General features: G+C 42.6%; 1 protein-coding gene across 1 annotated transcript in view; it reads left to right on the top strand.

The window, feature by feature from the left end:
* Window positions 1-20,882, top strand: part of STX1B (syntaxin 1B) — a gene marked incomplete at its 5' end in the record, with an annotated part of 80,333 nt that overhangs the window by 50,080 nt on the left and 9,371 nt on the right. The window contains 4 exons of the mRNA XM_083378807.1: window positions 5,475-5,549; window positions 15,410-15,509; window positions 17,277-17,351; window positions 19,406-19,479. Of these exons, the coding sequence (XP_083234933.1) occupies window positions 5,475-5,549; window positions 15,410-15,509; window positions 17,277-17,351; window positions 19,406-19,479 (324 nt within the window). The remainder of the gene's footprint in view (window positions 1-5,474; window positions 5,550-15,409; window positions 15,510-17,276; window positions 17,352-19,405; window positions 19,480-20,882) is intronic.

The raw sequence follows: 20,882 nt of genomic DNA, 5'->3' as shown, positions 1-20,882 counted from the left end.
ATCTTCTCATTGGCTAGAAAACAGCTTAGTCACTCCGGATGGAGAGAACTGGATAGGCCAAATAGCCAGTCACTCTCGGAGGAACAAGGTGGTGTGAGGTTTTGAGTCATGCAAAGAAGGGAAATTGGAAGAAGTCAATCACATCGGAAGGGCAAACTGTAGGAGCATCCAGGCATGGAAATAAGGCAGGGTGGACTTTTATGAGGCGCGAGAGTTTGCAAGGGATGCCTCAGGGGGCGAAGAGCGCTATAATCAAATCTGCAAGGGTGTCTCGGAGGAAAAAAAAAACCTCCATTCCGTATTATCAGTTGTACCCACGTGCTTGTGTGTGCTTGTGGCGTTCTTTTTAGTAACTTAATTGACTCAGATCTATTTCCATCTGTGTTGGAAACCATTCACAGCCAGGGAAGCATTTCCCCCAAGACACTGGTTCCAGACGAGCGGGTCTTAGCCCCCTCTAGACTATCCGAGGAACGCTTGGGTAGCCTGATGGGAAATGCTGCTGAGATGTGGGATGCAAAGGGACATAAATCTATTTCTGTTATCTGCAGTTAGCACCCAAAGCTGGATCCTTCAATGAAAGGGATACAGCTTCAAACCAACCCCCACCCCCCACCCCCGTCCTTTCTCTGCATCATCAGCAAATTGCATCTCATCCTCAAAGGGAAGACCTCACGCTTATCCTTCCTGGCACAAGCGCAGTTTCGGTATATAATCAGATTCCGTTTGGTCATTCCGGGAGCTTTTCTTAGCAGCATTCCTTGAATCCTTGAAACCTGAGAGAGATAGCATCATGAGCAGAGTGTTCTCAAACTTTTAGACTGCCAACATTCGCCAACTGATTGACAGTAGATGAATAGACTCATAAGTGCCCCCCGGCTGCTTCTGAATCATCTGGCTCGGCCACTGTCAGAGATGGATGGTCTGTTTGTCTGATCAGATAGGGTCACTCCTCTGTTCGGCAAGATGACCTTGGCCCCCAGTTTTGTCTCTCAGGCCAGGATGCAAATTAGCCAGTGAAGCAACCAATAACTTGTGAGAATAAAGAGGATGTCAGGGATCCAGGCTTAAGGTAGCTTAATTTTCCGGAACCAGCCGAAAGTAACATAAAAGAACTAATGCAAAAAGATCTGGAGAACAGCCAATCGTGAACGAGACAGCCAACCATAGGTCTGGCAGAGAAATAATTGGAGGAGCCAATAGGCTTGCTGTAGAATTCTCATATGCAAATGGAGGGGGATCAAAAGTTAGGAAGGATTGGTTGAGCCGGGGCTTCCTGGCATATTGATGCGGCAACCTCTGGCGTTGAAGGTGGCTTTCCTAAGTTTTACAAGACAATGCTGGGATGTAGAATAAAGCAAATAAAAATAGAATAAAACTGATAAAGCAAATGAAAGGCATTTATCATGCAGCAATATCTAGTTCAGGGGTCTTCAAACTTGGCCCTTTTATGACTTGTGGACTTCAACTCCCAGAATTCCTCAGCCAGCGTATGCTGGCTGAGGAATTCTGGGAGTTGAAGTCCACAAGTCATAAAAGGGCCAAGTTTGAAGACCCCTGATCTAGCTGCTACCCATCACTGTAACTTTCAAGGTTCCTTCTCAGTGATTTCCCCCAAAGGGGCTGTAACGATTCTAATGTTTTTTGCCAAGCACTGGTGGACAAGGAGAAAACGCTGATTATGCTAGGATGATTTTTACTTTTATTATTATTATTATTATTATTATTATTATTATTATTATTATTATTATTATTATTATTATTTGGTCAGCCTCAGCCTATATATTCTTGACTGGAGAGTAAATACAGGTAGTCCTCAACTTAAGGCCACAAATGAGTCCAAAATGTCTTGTGGCTAAGCAAGACATTTGCTTAAGTGAGTTTTGCCCCATTATATATGAGCTTTCTCCCCATAGGTGTTAAGTGAATCACCGCAGTTGTTCAGTTAGTAACGTGGTTGTTAAAGTCAATCTGGTTTCCCCGTGGTCTTTGCTTGTGAGAAGATCACAAAAGGTAATCATGTGACCCAAGACACTGCAACCGAAATAAATATGAGTCAGTTGCCAGGCATCCAAATTTTTATCACGTGACCATGGGGATGCTGCAATGTTTATAAGTGTGAAAAACGTCATGTCACTTTTTTCAGTACCGTTGTAACTTACAAACTGTTGTAAAGTCGAGGACTACCCGGAGGTGCTGTTGAAATGATGCTGGAAAAGTCACCCCATTTGTGGCCCGAATAACTCTTTTCACCCCCTTTTCTCCTCCACTCTAGATTGTATTAGAGGGTGACAGTGGGACTGGTTCCCACTTTATAAAATCCACAGGGCTGTGAATGTCCACCTCTGGCAGCTGTACTTGGAAACAAACCCTTCAAAGTGAATTTCTTCAACCTAGCAGCTTTATGATGTTTTTAGGATTATACATTTTAGGATTCCTAGACAGAGTTCTGAATATTGTAATCCCAATAGGTGGGCCCACAGCATAAAACATAAATGGGACTTCAATCATATCACTGTGGCACTGCCTTGACCCCCTCAACATATCTGTTATAGTGAAATATGTCTAATATGATTATTCTCTAGTCACACCTGTACAGTAATATTTCTCTCATTTTAGACATTGAAATGTCAGTCTGTGACCTTTGAGAACTCTTAAGTATAGGGAAAAATTCTGGCTTATGGCCTTCATCTGCACACTTCTACTTCCCAGATCTGGCGGTGGATTTGTTATATCTATGAATTCAGTCCCAGGCTGGAAAAATGGAGGCAGCCAGGAGAACTCTAACTGGCTTTTCCCCAACCAATTCCTAGAAGAGAAATGAAGCTTTGAAGGTTAGAACAAAAGAAAGGCAGAAGCATGGACTCAATGTGTTTTCCTTACTTAGAGAAGTAAGGAAGAAGTTGAGATACAAACTTTGTGTTCCTTGTAGCAGGAAGGCCTCTATGAACAGATCTGCTAATTCTCCCTCTTAAGGCTTCAGAGGATGCTTAATTTTCTAGAACATAAATTGTCAGGGATTAAGCCTACCCAGTGGTGTATGTTTGTGTGTATGGTGTGTGTGTGTGTGTGTGTGTGTGTGTGTGTGTGTAGGTAATGGTGGATTTAATATCTAAGCTCAAATATCTAAAGTTTTGCACATGCTCAGTTACAGACTTGCATTGATAGTTCCAGTAAGAGAAGAGCAGCCAGAGCTGGGGAAGATGGAATTAAATGTGTCATCAGCTTGGAGTTGTTGCATTCCCACAAATTCAACCCTCCCTGAATTCCATTTGACACTTATCTGGTACCAATTTGGCGCTGAACTTTTGTTGACCAGACTCTTGTGTATAGGCTTGAGTAAATATTCTATGCTGCAACCTAATCGATGGTCCTGATTCTTTCACCTGACAATTACTCAGTGGTGTAGCGTGGGGGGTGCAGGGGGGCCGGCCGCACCGGGCGCAACATCTGGGGGGGTGCATTAGATGCATTTTACTTTAATTACATCAGTATTTTCATAACAAACAATACATGTGCTTAGGGGGTAAGGGTTCCTTTAACTAATCTAGTGGAAGAGACTCGAGTGCTAAAATCCACAGGTTAGGGGGCGCAAATTACATGCCTTGCCCCGGGTGCTGACAACCCACCCTACGCCACTGCAATTACTGCATTTATTCTTATTACGTCAATTGACTATGGCTACTTTGGAAACATAAGGCAGGGTCAAACTTTGTGAGGACCTGGATGGGAGACCACTAGGAGATGTCAGGGATATAGGCTAGACTGGGGAGTTCAGGAACATTTTCTAAGAAAGCGGTAGCCAACCTATTCAGCACCGCTCTCTCCAATTTGAGATCAGCACGACAGAGAGTTTATTACAGTATTATGCTTAATCTTGAGCTGCATGTTGTCATTAAAAGGAAGCCATAAATAAGCTGTGACTAATATGAACCCAAAACATAAAATAATAACAACCTCTCCTCCCTGCTTTTTGGATGTTTTAGTATGAGTGAATTTCTACCCTGTTTTGTAAATATGACTGGCTGCCTCCAGAGCCTGTATCTTTCTCATTGCAAAGTTTGTCTGGAAAGATATTTTTATTGGATATATAGTACATTCCCATCTGCCTGTGTAGTTGAATGTGTTTTGATTTCCTGGCTGTTTTCCTAGGTTTCCCGCTGCCAATCATATTAATGCATCCAACTGGAGTCTGGATTGTCTTGGAATTCTGCTGCTAAAATGGGGCAGATTTCACGTTACAAGCTTTTGCTAAGAAACATGAAAAATGCTTGTTTTCGGAAATTAGGTCTTTCAGTTGGGTGCTTTAGCTATGTGGGGGCAAAAGCTAATTATAATAATATTTTCAGGTCACAAACACTTCAGTGTCATTTCACATGATGTGTGGGCACTAGCATTTTCTTGAAAGAAATTTTAAAAAATAAAATGGCCCAAATTTCACGACATTAATGCAGCGGTGGAAAAATCTCACAAGAGCTCTTTTATCTCACAATATTTCTCCTTGCACGGCATCATTAATTCTATGGCTTTGGGGGTTACTTTTTTGGGGGGGTTAGGGTTGCCATTCTTTTTGAATATGCAAAGAATCATAAAGTCACCCTGAAGATGTTGCTAAAGTTAGAGAAATCAGCAGAGTCTAGAAGTGGTGTCTGTGTGTGCAGTGAAGATTTGAAATACATGAAAGAAAAGAAAAGTCCAAAAATGGCAAAGATTTCAGCGTATTTGAAAGACCAATCGCAACAGAGATACATTGCGGAATGGAGGAGATGGATTGAATATATCCAGAACAAATATGGGACTAAAAAGTTTCATTTAGCATTTGAATAAGTAGCGGATCTATATGATGTATAACTAGTTAGTAGTTATTTTATTAATATTTTGACGATGGAGAGTTAAAGTGTGACAGAATTTAATGTCTTATTGTTGTTAGCATATTTTAGATTATGCTTGTTGGTATTTTTATACCTTGTATTCAGCTCTGGGAAGTTGGGGAGGGGGGGAGGGGAGGGGAGGGAGGGGTTGGGGAGAGGGGAGGGGAAGGAGGGGTTTTTTTTGTATTCAAAAATGTATTGTAAAACTTTTCAATAAAAAAAAGGAAAGGAAAGCAGAAAATTGGAAATAGTAGCCACACATCCTTTACACATTAATGGCACTCACATTTAATTCCTTTATGATTCCTTGCAGGGAAAATTGAGAAACCACCTGAAAAAATGCCAATTGTGTAAACATCGCTAAGCCAGAGAGGACGTTATTCTAATTTGATCCGAAGGCTTAAACATTCTTTCTTTCCTCCATGTTTCTGTCCGGAAAAAATGGGTTTTTTTTTACTTGTTATTCCCAAGAAGTGGCATTTGATTTCCTAACATTTATACTACCTCTATATGTACAGTATGGCAAGGGAGCGAGGGTCAGGCTTGCTTTTAAGATAAAGCCCAGTAATGATCTAATCTGTATCCATTTTGTTTCTTGGATAGGCCAAAGACAGTGACGATGAGGAAGAGGTGGTACACGTGGATCGAGACCATTTCATGGATGAATTCTTTGAGCAGGTAAGATGACAGATAACCTTGAAGGTTTTTTTGCAAAAAAGATAAGGAATTCCGATGGTTAAGGACTGAGTCAAGATAGTCACACGGGGCATTGCAGTTCTTACCTACTTTGTTTTTATTTAATACATTTTGCCAGAAATGTCTTTTTCTAACAATAATTAACATTTAAGAAAATACTAATAAAATACATCACATCCTGGACCTAATCTATTTCAACTACTCCCCCCCACCTCCACCTCCAGGACGTCGCTATAGAGAACTGCATGCCAAAACAACCAGACATAAAGATAGGGTTTTTTTCCTCCATCATGCTATCATTCTGGTGAACACTTAATTCCCACAGCATTGTCTCGTTTCTCTTTTTTTTTTCAATCTTCTCATCTTTCCTACTATCTTCTCCTATTGGTTGCTTACAACTTATCAATTGTTGTTTGTAACCTATGATTAATGATTGTAACTACGACTTATGATCTATGAATTATTACTTGCTGTTTATATGTACGCTGTGAGCTTATGCACCGGAGTCAAATTCCTTGTGTGTCTGATCACATTTGGCCAATAAAGGATTCTATTCTATAAAGAAATCCATTTCAGGAGAATGCCTGCCTGCCTGCCTGCCTGCCTGCCTGCCTGCCTGCCTGCCTGCCTGCCTGCCTGCCTATCTATCTATCTATCTATCTATCTATCTATCTATCTATCTATCTATCTATCTATCTATCTATGTGTCTGTCTGTCTATCTATCTATCTATCTATCTATCTATCTTCTGTCTGTCTATCTATCTATCTATCTTTCTATCTATCTATCTATCTATCTATCTATCTATCTATCTATCATCTTTCTTTTATAATTACTAGTTCACTGTTCATTCAGTCTTATCAAAGGAAGAAGTTAATTCATTTTAGAGTCACAAATTTATTTTAAGATAAGATAATCTTATGACCCGTTTTGAATTTACGATTGCTCTACTCTTTCCCCAGTCATGTGATCTTATTTTGGGCTCTTGGAAACTGGCTCACCTTTAAAGAGATTTGTAGATTCATATCTCAAGAAAGCAAAAGGCAAAATCAAACATTTGATCTGATTTGGATTTGACGTTTTAGTAAATGGAGCTTCCCTGTTCAGAAGCAGATTTCTTTTGAACATAGATGAAGACAGGCTGTTCTGCAAGCATTTGACTAGTAGCCAAACAAAGGCTACTAGCTGGCCACTCTTACAGATAAAATTCCAGGCTACCAAGATTTTAGTTGATTATTACAGATCTCTTTTGATCCCCCCAGGCTGTTACTTATCATTCGTTTGGTTTGCATCAGAGACTGAAGTGGATATGAAAGGCTTGCCTCAGACAACGGATCCCAATTATGGCTTCTGAAATGAAACCTGGGTTTGGTCATATATTTTTCAACTTATCTGCATAAAGGCAGCCCTCAACGTATGACCAGTCACTGAACGACCAGTCAAAGTTACAACACCCCACACCCCCCAGAGCTACTTATGACCTGTTTTGAAGTTATGATTGCTGTACTCTTTCCCCGTCATGTGATCTTATTTTAGGCACTTGGAAACTGGCTCACCTTTAAAGAGATTTGTAGCATCTCGTGGTCAAATAACCATGATTTGTAATGTTTTTTTTTGACAGTTCCCAGTATTTACTTCCATTTTCTGGCAAAAAAATATGCCCTTTGGGGAAAATCCATTTAGTTAAGGACCATGCCATTTGCTTACCAACCACCACAAAAAGGTCAAAAACTGTCAAGCCTCGACTTATGACCATAACAACTTACTGCCGTAATTCCAGACTCACAAGGTATAGAAACTGGCCTCATGAGAAGTGGAAAGCACAGCTGTCAGAATCCATAATTTTTGACTCTAGACACCAAATTCTGTATCTGTAGCTTGTGACAGCAAGTGGAATAAATATTATTCTGCTAACTGGGCGCTGGTCGTGCAATGCATTGCAGGGAGCTGGCATGTCCTAATCCATATTTGGCTCAATTTCCGAAGAACCCTCCAGAGCCTGATGTCTCCATGATTCTAGCAGCAGACCACTCCCCTTCTTAGGCTGAGAAGAGGATGCCGCTGGAAGAGGTTTTTTATTATTACATCAGGATTAGTTCAATCTTCAGACTGGAACTGGACTACAACGCTAGGAGATACATTTTTCAGGATGTTTGTTGGATGGAAGCAAGCTGTGTCCCTCAATCCAGACCAACACTGGAATTTTTTTAATTAAAAAACAACAAAACTCCCTTTTTTAAAATCCCATTTATATCCCGCCCTTCTCCGAAGACTCAGGGTGGCTTACAATCTAAAGCACAAATCAATGTGCTTAGCAATAGCCTTCATTCTATATATATGCCTGCTTATTAGGGCTTTTGGGGCCCCCCAAGCGGCATTATTACAAAGTCAGCTTGTTGCCCCCAACAATCTGGGTCCTCATTTTACCTACCTCGGAAGGATGGAAGGCTGAGTCAACCTTGAGCCTGGTGGGACTCGAACCTGCACTAATTGCAGGCAGCTGGTGTTACTTAAGGAGGCATTAGCCCACTGCTCCACCAAGGATGGAGGCTCGATTTTAAAGATGGGGAAATAAATGGGGTGATTATAGGCGAGAGAGCCTGAATCTTGCCTTCAGCACTTTCATTTCCCAAGGCACCTCACCCGCATTAAGCCAGTCCATCTTCAAGTGGCAGGCATTTAACATGCAAGTGTATCTTTTAAAGTTACGGTGTAGCCTCTATTATAATGCACAGGTGCTGGAGGTGGAGAAATGCAGGGTTAGGAGTTCTGAAATTGGTGTTTGCATGTCTGGTCCTGTTCCCAGAGGACATCAGTGATTACAGTCTGGAGTCTTAACAGTCTGGAGAAATGTTGCTCTTTAAAAAATTACATCATAGGAGCAGCGGGTTGATGACCTGGATTTAGGCAAACAGGCCTCTCAGTCTCATACGTTGCTCATGTTAGGCTAAGGTGTCAGCCCTGTAGTATGTGTCATGCGCAACATGGAAGGAAGCCCCTGTCGATGCTGATGTGGTGATTCAGTCGAAAGGTATTGAAAGAATGCTTGTGAGGTGCACGAGCCAAGGCTGAATGTTTCAGAACCTTGGACAGAGTTTCCTAGAATCGGCTCACAAACATGGTTCAAGTCCCTTTGCGTCACACTGCCCTCTAGTGATGAGTTAACAACACTGTCGCCCTCTAACAGAATAAACCATTTTGAGCTTTTCAATAATTCAAAAGGTCCGAAAGGTGCTTTTTCAAAAGGCAGCTGGACTTTGTTTTTCTCTGAAGAAGTTTCACTTCTCATCCAAGACGCTTCTTCAGTTCTGACTGAATGGTGAGGATGGAAGGATTTATATTCTTCGCAGTCAATCCTTCCATCCTCACCATTCAGTCAGAAGTAAAGAAAGCAAAACGTCTTTAAGGGAAAACAAAGTCCAGTTACCTTTTGAAAAAGCATCTCTGGAACAAACCATGACCTGGATGACTGAGAATATCCATAGACCAGACATGTCAAACACAAGGCCCGGGGGCCAGATCCGGCCCGCAAAGTGGTTTCATGCGGCCCACGAAGCCATCCTGGAAACAGTGAGGGAATGGCCCCCACTGCCTTGGCCCTGGCCCAGAGACCCTCCTCCTGCCAGAGACCCTCAGATCTGTCCCACTCCTGCCCAGGCCCCCATAGGCACCCTTGATGCGAACGATGTAGAGCTGGCCACGCCCACCCAGTAGGCCATACGCACTTTAGCCACACCCACCCAGTAGGCCACGCCCTCCCAGGCCACACCCACACAGCCCCCTGAGGGCAACCCCAATGCTGATGCGGCCCTCAATGAAATTGAGTTTGACACCCCTGCCATAGACAATAATTTGAAGGGAATCTGTAAACCTGACCAACAGGTGCAAACTACAGTACCCCAGTTCTAGTCAGGACCACCAACCATCACCGCCCCCCTCCCACCCCACACACACAACCTCTCCTTTAAAACTTTTATGTGTCTTTGGAGATTCTCAATCATCCAGGTCAGGATTGTTCCAAAGATGCTTTTTCCAAAAGGCAGTTGGATTTTCTTGGGTTTTTTTTTTTAAAAAAATTTGCTTTGAAAACATTTCGCTTCTCATCCAAGAAGCTTCTGAACTGAAGAAGCTTCTTGGATGAGAAGTGAAATGTTTTCAAAGGGGGAAACCCCCCCCCCAAGAAAGTCCAACTGCCTTTTGGAAAAAACGCCTTTAGGTTTACACCTTCTAGTTTTGTTTCTGAGTTTCTTCAAGTATGAAGAGAATTGTATGGATGGAAGGATGGATTGGTGTAAATGGGAAGGGGGAGGTTGATAATGGGGATGGATCCTTTGCACCAGAATATTACTTGCAAGAGAATGCAACCTTCAAAATAACTCCCCCCCCCAATTCAATGGTCCCCTTTCTTTCCAAATGGAATAGAAAGAAAAATACAGGTAATCCTCGACTTTCACCCATAATTGAGCCCAAAATTTCTGTTGCTGAGTGAGACACTCATTAAGTGAATTTTGCTCCATTTTACGAACTTTCTTGACGTATTTGTTAAGTGAATCAGCTGTTAAGTTAATAACGTGATTATTAAATGAATCTGGCTTCCTTGTTGACTTTGGTTGTCAGAGAGTCGCGAAAGGGGACATTGCGACCGTCATAAATATGAGTCAGTTGCCAAGCGTCCAAATTTTGATCACATAACCGTGGGGATGCTGCAACGGTTATGTGAAAAATGGTCATAAGCCACTTTTTTCACTGCCGTTGTAACTTTGAACAGTCACTAAATGAACTGTTGTAAGTCAAAGACTACCTGTACTTTGCAAAACCCAAATAGTTTGTTCATATGGTGTCCACAGAGATGCTCAAGAACGCAACCCTCTTTTGGAAAAGTTTTCTTTTTTTTAGTCAGATATTGATTTGAAGAATAGAAAACCCTATTTTTTCCCCATTGTAGGAAGTAAAGACTTCATCATGGTTCAGTACAAGCCGGGTATAAACAACATGGCAACTGGTTTAGGAAGAAGGTTACAGTTTATTGCAGAGGAGAGCCAGCCAGAAAGATGGTTCTAGCAGAAAAAGGGCTGAGCGCATATAGGGAGTGGGTTTTTATACCCTTTGGAGCCTTTTGTTTGGAGTAATTTCCTGTATCAGGCTTTGTATTTCCTGTATCACGTATTCTGACCTGAGTCTGGGTGTGCCTTTCTGGTATTCTTGATCCTGGTGGGTCAATCCTATTATGTCCAAAGGTCATATTCTGCTTCCCTGGGGCTGAGGTATGTAGATTTTAGGTCTTTGTCTTCCTAAGATTCTAGCTCCAGCCTTCCTGATGGTTTTGAAGGGATTTCATTATGCTTAAGGTTGATGTAAATGTATATGTATGTGTGTGTGTATCTATCTATCTATCTATCTATCTATCTATCTATCTATCTATCTATCTATCTATCCATCCATCCATCCATCCATCCATCCATCCATCCATCTATCTATCTATCTATCTATCATCTATCTATCTATCTATCTATCTATCTATCTATCCATCCATCCATCCATCCATCCATCCATCCATCCATCCATCCATCTATCTATCTATCTATCTATCTATCTATCTATCTATCTATCTATCTATCTATCATCTATCTCTCTATATATAAATATATATATATAACTTCCTGAGCCACAGGTTCTTTCTCTCTTTTATTAGCTAGAAGGCAAGGGAAATATGGGTTAAGAATTTGTCAAGGCTTTTTGAACCTGTGGCTCAGGAAGTTAATACAACTGCCTAATATATAATCAGCCCAGGTTCGAATCTCAGATAAAGGGTATGACTGACTGATGAGAACATAAGAAGTTCGAAATGATCATCTCAGCCTCCCAAATTCTTTATTAGCAATTTGAATAATTTACACAAATAATGAGCTGTCATAGGTTGACTATATCCTGTGGATAAGCCTTGAGTCAGGTCAAAGCAGGAAAGAAAGAGTTAATTAGCAAGGTGCTTTATATTGAGAAGTTAGTTATATAAAAGCAGATGTTTTATATCTTTGTTTATGTGCAAGCAGCTTTGTAGGTGCTTTATATTGAGAAGTTAGTTATATAAAAGCAAATGTTTTATATCTTTGTTTATGTGCAAGCAGCTTTGTAGGTGCTTTATATTGAGAAGTTAGTTATATAAAAGCAAATGTTTCATGGGGAAACATTTGCTTACATGAAAAGAGCATGGTAAGGGGAAAAGGAGTTATGGTGGAGCCTGGGTTGTTGTGTATGAGTCATCATCTAGGAATTATTTTTCTGTACCTTTTGGTTCCTAGTACCAAGACCAGATCTCTTTGTTCTGGAAAGGTATAAAAGGGGAAAAGACATCTTTCCTGGTTGCTGCCTTCATCTCTCCACCAGCCACGAAGAGAGATGTGGCCACCCAACTCTTATTTTGATCAAAATAAAAGTGGTTTGCTTGCTGAAACCTCGGCTCAGGAATTTCTTTTGGCTCTTTTCAATTCCCGAGTAACGCTGGGGCAATTGTGAGGCTAAGTGTAAAACCTTACAGTTTACATTTGCATTTCTATAGAACTGGTTTCTGCTTGGGGGGGGGGGAAGGAGACCTGGGACTGTTAAGAAAACTGGCACGCTTTCCTGGCTCTTCAATATCTTTTTAGGGTACATATTTTTCTGCCCTTTTAATATTTCCTTCTCTGGGGAGCTGACTTCCCCCACCATCTTACTGGTTTTAAAACCTGAGGGGGCTACAGAGGAGAGTCCCCTATTGAACTGGAGCTCACATCTTTGGGGCATACACAGTGAGCATCTTTCACCAATAAACCTTCTTCCCAGTATGATGACACTGAGAATAGGGACCATGTCCTATATTTTCCTTCCTCCCCTGGATGTCGCCTTGTGATGACATCAGCAGCCAGCTTGCTTCAGCCTTCCTGCTTTTGCTTTCTCCAGGGTCCTGCTGCCCACTGTTCTTCTGAAGGAAGCGCAGGGGTTTCTTATCCCAAGGCAGATGGCTCGCTCAGGTTAAGAATAGCTCCTTAGTAAAAAGGCCTTTGCATTCCCAGCATGCGCCGGGGGGAATTATACACTCCTTCATTCTCATCTCTTCCACTAGGGCCAGGGGTAGGCAACCTTGGCTCTTTTATGACTGGTGGACTTCAACTCCCAGAATTCCTGAGTCAGCATGGCTCAGCTTGGAAACCTCTCCCTTTTCCCTCAGCATGGCTGGCTGAGGAATTCTGGGAGTTGAAGTCCATGAGTCATAAAAGAGCCAAGGTTGCCTAGCCTTGCCCTAGGCCAGGGGTAGGCAGCCTCGGCTCTTTTATGACTCATGGACTTCAACTCCCAGAATTCCTCAGTCAGCTATCCATGAGTCCATGAGTCATAAAAGAGCCGAGGTTGCCTACCCCTGCCCTAGGCCAACCTTGGCATCTCTATGACTCGTGGACTTCAACTCCCAGAATTCCTCAGCCAGCATGACTCAGCTTGGAAACCTCTCCCTTTTCCCTCAGCATGGCTGGCTGAGGAATTCTGGGAGTTGAAGTCCATGAGTCATAAAAGAGCCGAGGTTGCCTACCCCTGCACTAGGGCCAGGGGTAGGCAACCTTGGCTCTTTTATGACTGGTAGACTTCAACTCCCAGAATTCCTGAATTGAAGTCCGCGAGTCATGAAAGAGCCAAGATTGCCTACCCCTGCACTAGGCCAAGGGAGGGATTTTGTGTGTGTGTATGTGTGTGTGTGTGTGTGTGTGTGTCTGCAAATGAGCCAAACAGCCTCCATAACTACAGGTAGTCCTCTACCTACGGCCACAATTGAGCCCCAAATTGCTATTGCTAAGCAAAACAATTTTAATGTTAAGCGAATTAATTGATTTTAATGATAAAGTGAATTTTTCCTTATTTTACAACCTTTCTTGCTGCAGTTGTTAATGAATCACTGCAGTTGTTAAGTTAGTAACACAGTTGTAAAGCGAATCTGGCTTCCTCGTGTCAGGAAGTCCACTGCAACCGTTGAAAATATATTTGCCAGTTGCCAAGTGTCTGAATTTTGATCAACGTGACCAGGCTGCAACAGTCGTAAGTGTGAAAAAATGTCATCAGTTGCTTTTTTCAGTGCCATTGTAACTTCAAACAGTCACTAAATGAAGTGCTGTAAATCGAGCACTGCCTGTAGTTTCTTTGTCTGGTTGCTTTGGAATGTGCTCTGTGGGGGGGAAAAAAAGATCTCTGAGCAGCTTATTTTAAATAATTGCCTATAAAAGAAAAATCTCCCTGTTGTGTTTCCTGCATGACTGCTTATGAGCAGTGAAGCCGCACTTTCTGCAGTTTATTGCTTTCTTACCTATTGGAGGAGATTATGAAATCTTGTTCTTGGTGGGCTACCATCTGAAGGAAACCAGAGAGATAACTTGCAATAGTGGGTCTTGCTGCAGAGGTACGGGGACAAGAGTTTACCCCAACCTAACACCTTTTAAAAGGGACGCGGTGGCTCAGTGGGTTAGGACGCTGAGCTTGTCGATCAGAAGGTCGGCAGTTTGGCGGGTCGAATCCCGAGTGCCGCGTAGCAGAGTGAGCGCCTGTTACTCGTCCCAGCTTCTGCCAACCTAGCAGTTCGAAAGCACGTAAAAATGCAAGCAGAAAAATAGGGACCACTACGGTGGGAAGGTAACAGCGTTCCGTGCGCCTTTGACGTCTAATCATGCCGGCCACATGACCACAGAGACGTCCTCGGACAAGCGCTGGCTCTTTGGCTTTGAAACAGAGATGAGCACCGGCCCCTAGAGTTGGAAACGACTAGCACGCATGTGCGGGGGAACCTTTACCTTTACCTAACACCTTTTAAAGATAATGGGACAGCAGTTTTTCAAACTCCTAGCCAAGGTTGCAGTAAAGAATGCCAATGATAGCTCCAGTTGAATGGACTGAGCCAGGGGTAGGCAACCTTGGCTCTTTTATGACTCGTGGACTTCAACTCCCAGAATTCCTGGCTCAGGAATTCTGGGAGTTGAAGTCCACGAGTCATAAAAGAGCCAAGGTTGCCTACCCCTGGACTGGGCCTATCTTAGTTTTTTCATTTCCCAACTCTGCAGTCAGCTTCAAGGGTCTCATCTAGCCTTGGATGACTTTCTGGCTAGAATTCACACCCTAATTTACACCATAATGTACAGGTAATCCTCGAGTTACAGTCATTCATTTAGGGATTGTTGAACGTTACAGGGGCACTGACCTTTGACAGGTCTTTGTACGTGTGGCCTTTACAGCATTCCCCCATGGTCACGTGATCAAAATTCGGGTGTTTGCCAACCAACATGTATTTACAATGCTTGCAGCATCCCGGGGTCATGGAATGGCCATTTGTGACCTTCCCAGTTGGCTTCTGATAAGCGAAGTCAGTGGTGAAAGCAGACTTTGCTTAACAACCGCGCGTGAGTCACTTAAATGCAGTGATTGGCTTACCAACTGCGGCTAAAAAGGTTCTAAAATTGGGCGTGATTCACTTAACCACTGCCTTGTTCCCCCATAGAATTTCTTCTGGTCCCACAAGTGTGGCCGTAAGTCAAGGACTACCTGTGGTCTATTCAGTTTTATCTTACAGTATTTTGCAAATGCAGCTGTCATGACTCTCATCTTGTTGTTTCTGTCTTTGGCTCCTGGGTGAACCCAAGCAAATGTTTATTGAACAAGGCACTGTGGAATGTAATGTATGAACCTCAGGCTCTGATTCTTCAAAACCCCAAGGGAACTGATCACTTAGGGACAGTGGCAACTCGGAAAACCTCAGCCTGTTTCCTAATTCCTGAGGTTTAAAGCAAGCCATACGAGCGAGAATTGATGCACGCGTCTGTGTTTCTTGTCCAGGTAGAGGAAATTCGTGGCTGCATCGAGAAGCTCTCTGAGGACGTGGAGCTGGTGAAGAAACAGCACAGCGCCATCTTGGCTGCCCCCAACCCAGATGAAAGTGAGTGAAAACATTGACCCAGCTTCTTTAGCGGCCCTTGCATATGCATCCTCAGCCACTCCATGACAATGCTGCTAACATCGAATGTTCTTGCTTGACAACATAGGGAGATGTAGCCTTTTTCTTTAACTTGTATGTTACTTTTAGAGTCAGAAATAGTGGACGCTGGGGGAGGAGTAGAGAGAATGTATCTCAAGACTGTTTGTAATAAGAGAAGATAAGAATGGGCAGGTTGAAGAAGGGAGGGAAAGCTCGCATTTTAAACTAATTGACGAATGTGTTTCATGACTGTTAATTAGAGGAGGGAATTGTGCTTTGATACAATGTGTTTAGGGGAAGAGAATTCAGATTTTGGCTTCGAAGCTATGCTACTCGATTAAAAGATTCTTTAAGGTAAACAATGCCTTGAAGTTCTTTGAAGTATTGCATTTGTCAGAACCTTGACATTAAAGGCTGCATCTCCCTATGTTGTCAAGCAAGAAGATCCGATGTTAGCAGCATTGACACTCATACATACACACTGGAGAGGCCCAGTGCTCTCTCATCAGATCCTGTGGGAGGATGGAGGTAGGCACTGCATGTGGAAGGCCATCAATTCAACCATCTCTCTAATCTGCTAGGAAAATGGCATCAAAATACAACTGGTGGGATTAGAGATGTTCGGAACAAAGACAGCGGGTAAGGTGAGACATTGTGGAGGAGTATCACGTCATGCTGAATATGAGGGGGGAAAAGATTTTCCTCCTCTTCTCACAAGGCTAGCAATTGTGTCACTCACTGAAGCTTCAGGTTGGAGATTTAGAATCAGTAAAAAGGCAGACCTTTGTATAATGACATATACAAGTAGTCCTAACACCCATGCGTTCAGCAACCATTCATAGTTAGACGAGCACTGAAGAAGTGGTAGGTATGGCTGGTCTTCAAAGTCGCAGCTGTCTTAGCACCCCAGTGGTTATCCGATCATGATCTGGATGCTTGGCCCCCGGCTCACACTTACGACGGTTGCTGAGTCCCATGGTCACGTGATCAATATTTGTGACCTTCCCTGCCAGCTTCCTACAAGCAAAGCATAGGGGAAGCCAGCAGGAAGATTGCAAGTCGCTCTGGTAAGTCTTCCCCCACCAGGCAGAAGTCACTCCAAGCCTTGACCTCGTGCTTTGTTGCAACAGCTCCTTGCACACCCCTGTGCTCTCCCGCCACTTGGAAACAGCAACTTATCTGCCTGTCGGTCTCCTTGTGAGTTGCCTGGAACTTGCATCTTCCTGCCAACTTTCTCATTGCTTAGGGGTCCTTGATTCAAAGCCTGTAAGCCTTACTTAGCAAGCAGTGGGGATTGCCAGCATTGCTGTTGCATGTTGATATAGTCACATGACGTTGGACTTTATGACTGCATCACTTAGTGGAAATTCTAGCCCCAATTATCATCATTAGCCAAGAACTACCTATGCTTAAACTGGGTTTCTCTGCCATCAGGTATAGCGATGGCCACCAATTTAGGTGCTTTTAAAAAGAGACTATTTTAGAGGGTACTTATCTTGATGGCTGCTTATTACCTCCAGCATCACCGGCCGCATCTGTTAAATCAAGGTTTTGGGGTGTGTCAAGGAAAGAGTGGATAACTCTCTGAACCAGGTTTGTGAGTTGAATGCACCTGACTGACCACGGTGGGACACAGAATGCTGGATTGAATGTCTTCTTGACCTGACCCAGCATAGTTTTCTTTGGTCTGTAAGCTTCAGCATCCTTTTATTGTTATTCATTTTGCAGAAACCAAGCAGGAATTGGAGGACCTCACAGCCGACATCAAGAAGACGGCCAACAAGGTGCGCTCCAAGTTAAAAGGTAAGGGCTGAAGCTGCAGCTTTATGTCTTGGGGGTTTTTTTTGGTTAGCATAAAATGTATCTTTATTGGGATTTCAATGGGGTACATCACTTAACAGCATCATGGTGAGTCTTAAAATTGCCTTTTAAAGTAACCCACTTTTGCTCCTATCTTGAACTGTTGCAAAGAAAACTACCCTGATCTGTTAGTAAAATCACAAGGAGTTGAATTCAACCTTCTCATACTTACCCACCTGTGCTCCGTAGGGCTTCCCTGTGGCACCTGCATACCTGCCCACCTTTCATAGCATCTGCCCACAGCACAATATACCCATCTGCACACCACAGCACCTGCCTGTGGCACCTGCTGCAGCCACTCACCCACCTGTGCCCCATAGCATCTGCCTGCAGCATCTACACACCTGCCCAGAGCACCTGCCCATGTCACCTGCATGCTCATCTATAGTTCTCTGCCAGCCTGCTTCTCTGGGACACCTATCTCTTCTCAAGTCATGGTCCCAGGAAGTTCTTGGTTAATGACTTATGCAGCTCTGGGGTTATGACAGCAATTTGGACTGTTGGGACTGCTGTCTCTAAGTGAAGTGGGCATGTGATGTGTTTACGACTGCATCACTTAGCGATGGAAATTCCAGTCCCAATTGCCATTGTAACCGAAGTACTACCTGTACACATTTCACTTTCTCCCACACACATAATTGTCCAGTTAATTAATTTGTTAGGTTTGTCTATTGCTTTTCCCCCAAGAATTCAGGATAAAATATACCATATTCCCTCTTCTGATTTTTATTTCCACAATAATTGTGGAAAGTTGTTCTGAAAGGTGATCTGGCCCTAAGTCAACTCAAAGCTTAAGTTTGGATTTAATGTGGATTTTTGTGGTTGAAGTCCATTCTTCTTTCATCCAGGTCATAAAATAGTTTGCAAAGTTTCAGTTATATTATCACAGCAAAGGATGATGAATCCTCAGGTAATGTTGGCGAAGAAGAGGCAGAGGTGGAGTCAAGAGAGGATGCAGCCTAGAATCCTTACATGTCCACAAACACTTCAAGTCCAGCCGCTCCCCCCGAATTCCATTGACTCTTATGTAATGCAAATTTAGTGCTGACCATTAGTTGATTAGATTCTTGTGTATGGACTTGGGCAATAAATCATCTTAACTGGAGCTTAACTATGGTTCTGATTCTTTGTGTCTGCCTTGACCTAGAAACTTTCATGGCTCTCTTCATGAAAGGATCAGATCGGTGGAAATGTTTTACACTGCAGGAGGATGCCTTAGTGTGCACAGTAAGAAGATGACCTTGACAGAGACATGCAGACTCCATTACCTAGGCAAAACGGGCTAAAGCTTTTTTACATTTCGAACATCCAGATAACACTGAGACGTAACTCAGACAACACACTTCTCTAATTCAGTGAACTATAAAAAAAGGAGGTGCAATACAATCAGACTTGTTATTCTGTTGTTCTAGCCAATCTCAATAAAAATAGTTATAGACATCCTAGGGAGTTGATTTCATGGTGTACTGCTAGGTAGAAAAGACCTAGGGAGACAGAGGAAAGAGATGCGGCCTAAGAAATGTTCAGATAAGAGACAGCTTAGCCTGCAGCTGCAAAAGAAGTAGGGCAAAAGAAGAAACCTTCCCTAGTTTTTCAGGTGGTAAAGGAGACTATGGGAAAATTATACTTTCAGGCTTGCTAGATTGATGTCAGCCTTATCAGATAGACCAGAGAGAAAACAACCAAATAAGCTAATTTTACTATATTGTAAAGCTTCATTAACAAAATCTGTCCATTTTTCGGCTACGACCTACGGTATGTTGTCTCTTATCTGACTGTTCTCTAAGTAGCATCTTTTCTCACTGTTTCACAGGGTCTTTCGCAATTACCGTTGCAGCCCCTGTCTACTAGTGGGGCTGACACCTAGCCTGGGAGACTTCATCTGTAGCTCACCAGCTGACCATTAAGGGCAGCAATTCAGATATCCGTTGCACTAACTCACTGGTTTTTCATTTCTATACTACAGCTCTGATTCCTCATCTATTTTCTTTCTCCAGCAATTGAGCAGGGAATTGAGCAGGAAGAAGTGCAGAACCGATCCTCCGCTGACTTGAGAATCCGGAAAACACAGGTACTCTTGTCTTGGATCTCCTTTGGCAGCTACCTCTCCCCTTTGCATTGTTTTCTTCATTTTCCAATGTTCTTTTGTTTTTCCCATAATTTTGCTTCTGCTAGTTTCTTAATTGGGATTTAGCAATTATGTATGCTTCTATTTTCACTTTTGAAACAACTTCTGAACTGGAAAGAATTCTTTTTAAAAAGATGGAAATGAGGCAGTGGTTGCAGAACAGAGGCAAAGGAGGTATCATATAAAAGCAGGGAAATCCAACCTTAACAATGATTAAGATCTGTGGACTTCAACTCCCAGAATTCTTCAGCTAGCCATGCTAGCTGGGGAATTTTAGGAGTTAAAATCCAAAAGGATACCCCTGCTATAAACCTAACCCCTTACAATCTTTAAATCAGGACCCAATGCAGAGCTAGCCCTGTCTCCTTCAGATCTATGACTCTTGACATGCTGGGTGAAGGCGAGTATGGTCCTCAAGCCAACATAAGTTGGGTTTCTCCTATGTTAGACAAGGTCCTTTGATCCCTATCTAGCATCAATTTACTGTAGCTTTGACTCTTAGTTGACCAGATTCTTGTATACAGATAGTGGTAATAAACACTTCTGTGGTTTGGACTCAACAAATTTGCCTGGTTATTTGCCCCTGACAGATTGTCAGTCAATCAATCTTTATGTATTTTTCCATCTGATTATTTTACTATTCTAAATTCAAAGGTGCACCGTGCTTTCTTCTGTTCCACACTTAAGAGAATGTCTTATCTAAAACAGCAGTTGCCTATAAGAAAGAATAACAATATTTTGGTTGGGTTGTTTTTTTTTTAGCAACACACATGTGAATCCCAAGTTACGATGCAGTTATCATCTGCATTTTTAATAATTAAAAACTGCAGTCAGGTTATTAAGATCCTCAGCAACAACACTCCTAATCAGCCGTTCCAGCCAATCTTTTTATGTCAGGGAATTGCACAGCTGGCGTCCAAATGAAGTCAGAGACGCTGACACGAACTTGTAGTTTTATATAAATAAATACATTTAACATCTATATTTACAGTAGGCAAGGTAGTCGGGTACACACTAAGATCGTGAGGTAAATCACAGAACAGCATACAGATTACACAGAAGAAAAAAGGCGGGGAAAAAGGGAAACCCCCTTCTCACCCAGCAACCAATCATAGCGCGGATTGCCTCATACAGGAATCCGCACCCTCCAACCAATGAACTACAACTGTGTGTTCTGGCCCATTATACACTTTACTGTTCCAACTATTATATTAAATATCTTAACACTTTTGACACTGAAACTATAATCCTACACACGTGGTCTCTGTCTCGCCCCCCCCTCCCTTTCTGGATATATTTTTTTTCTAGTAGAAATCTTCTCCCTTGAAACTACTAAAGCTATAGGT

The sequence above is a fragment of the Vipera ursinii genome (genome assembly GCF_947247035.1).
Source record: "Vipera ursinii genome assembly, chromosome: Z".
Classification (NCBI taxonomy): domain Eukaryota; kingdom Metazoa; phylum Chordata; class Lepidosauria; order Squamata; family Viperidae; genus Vipera; species Vipera ursinii.
Note: the sequence above shows the minus strand (reverse complement) of the source record. Positions and strands in the feature narration are given on the sequence as shown.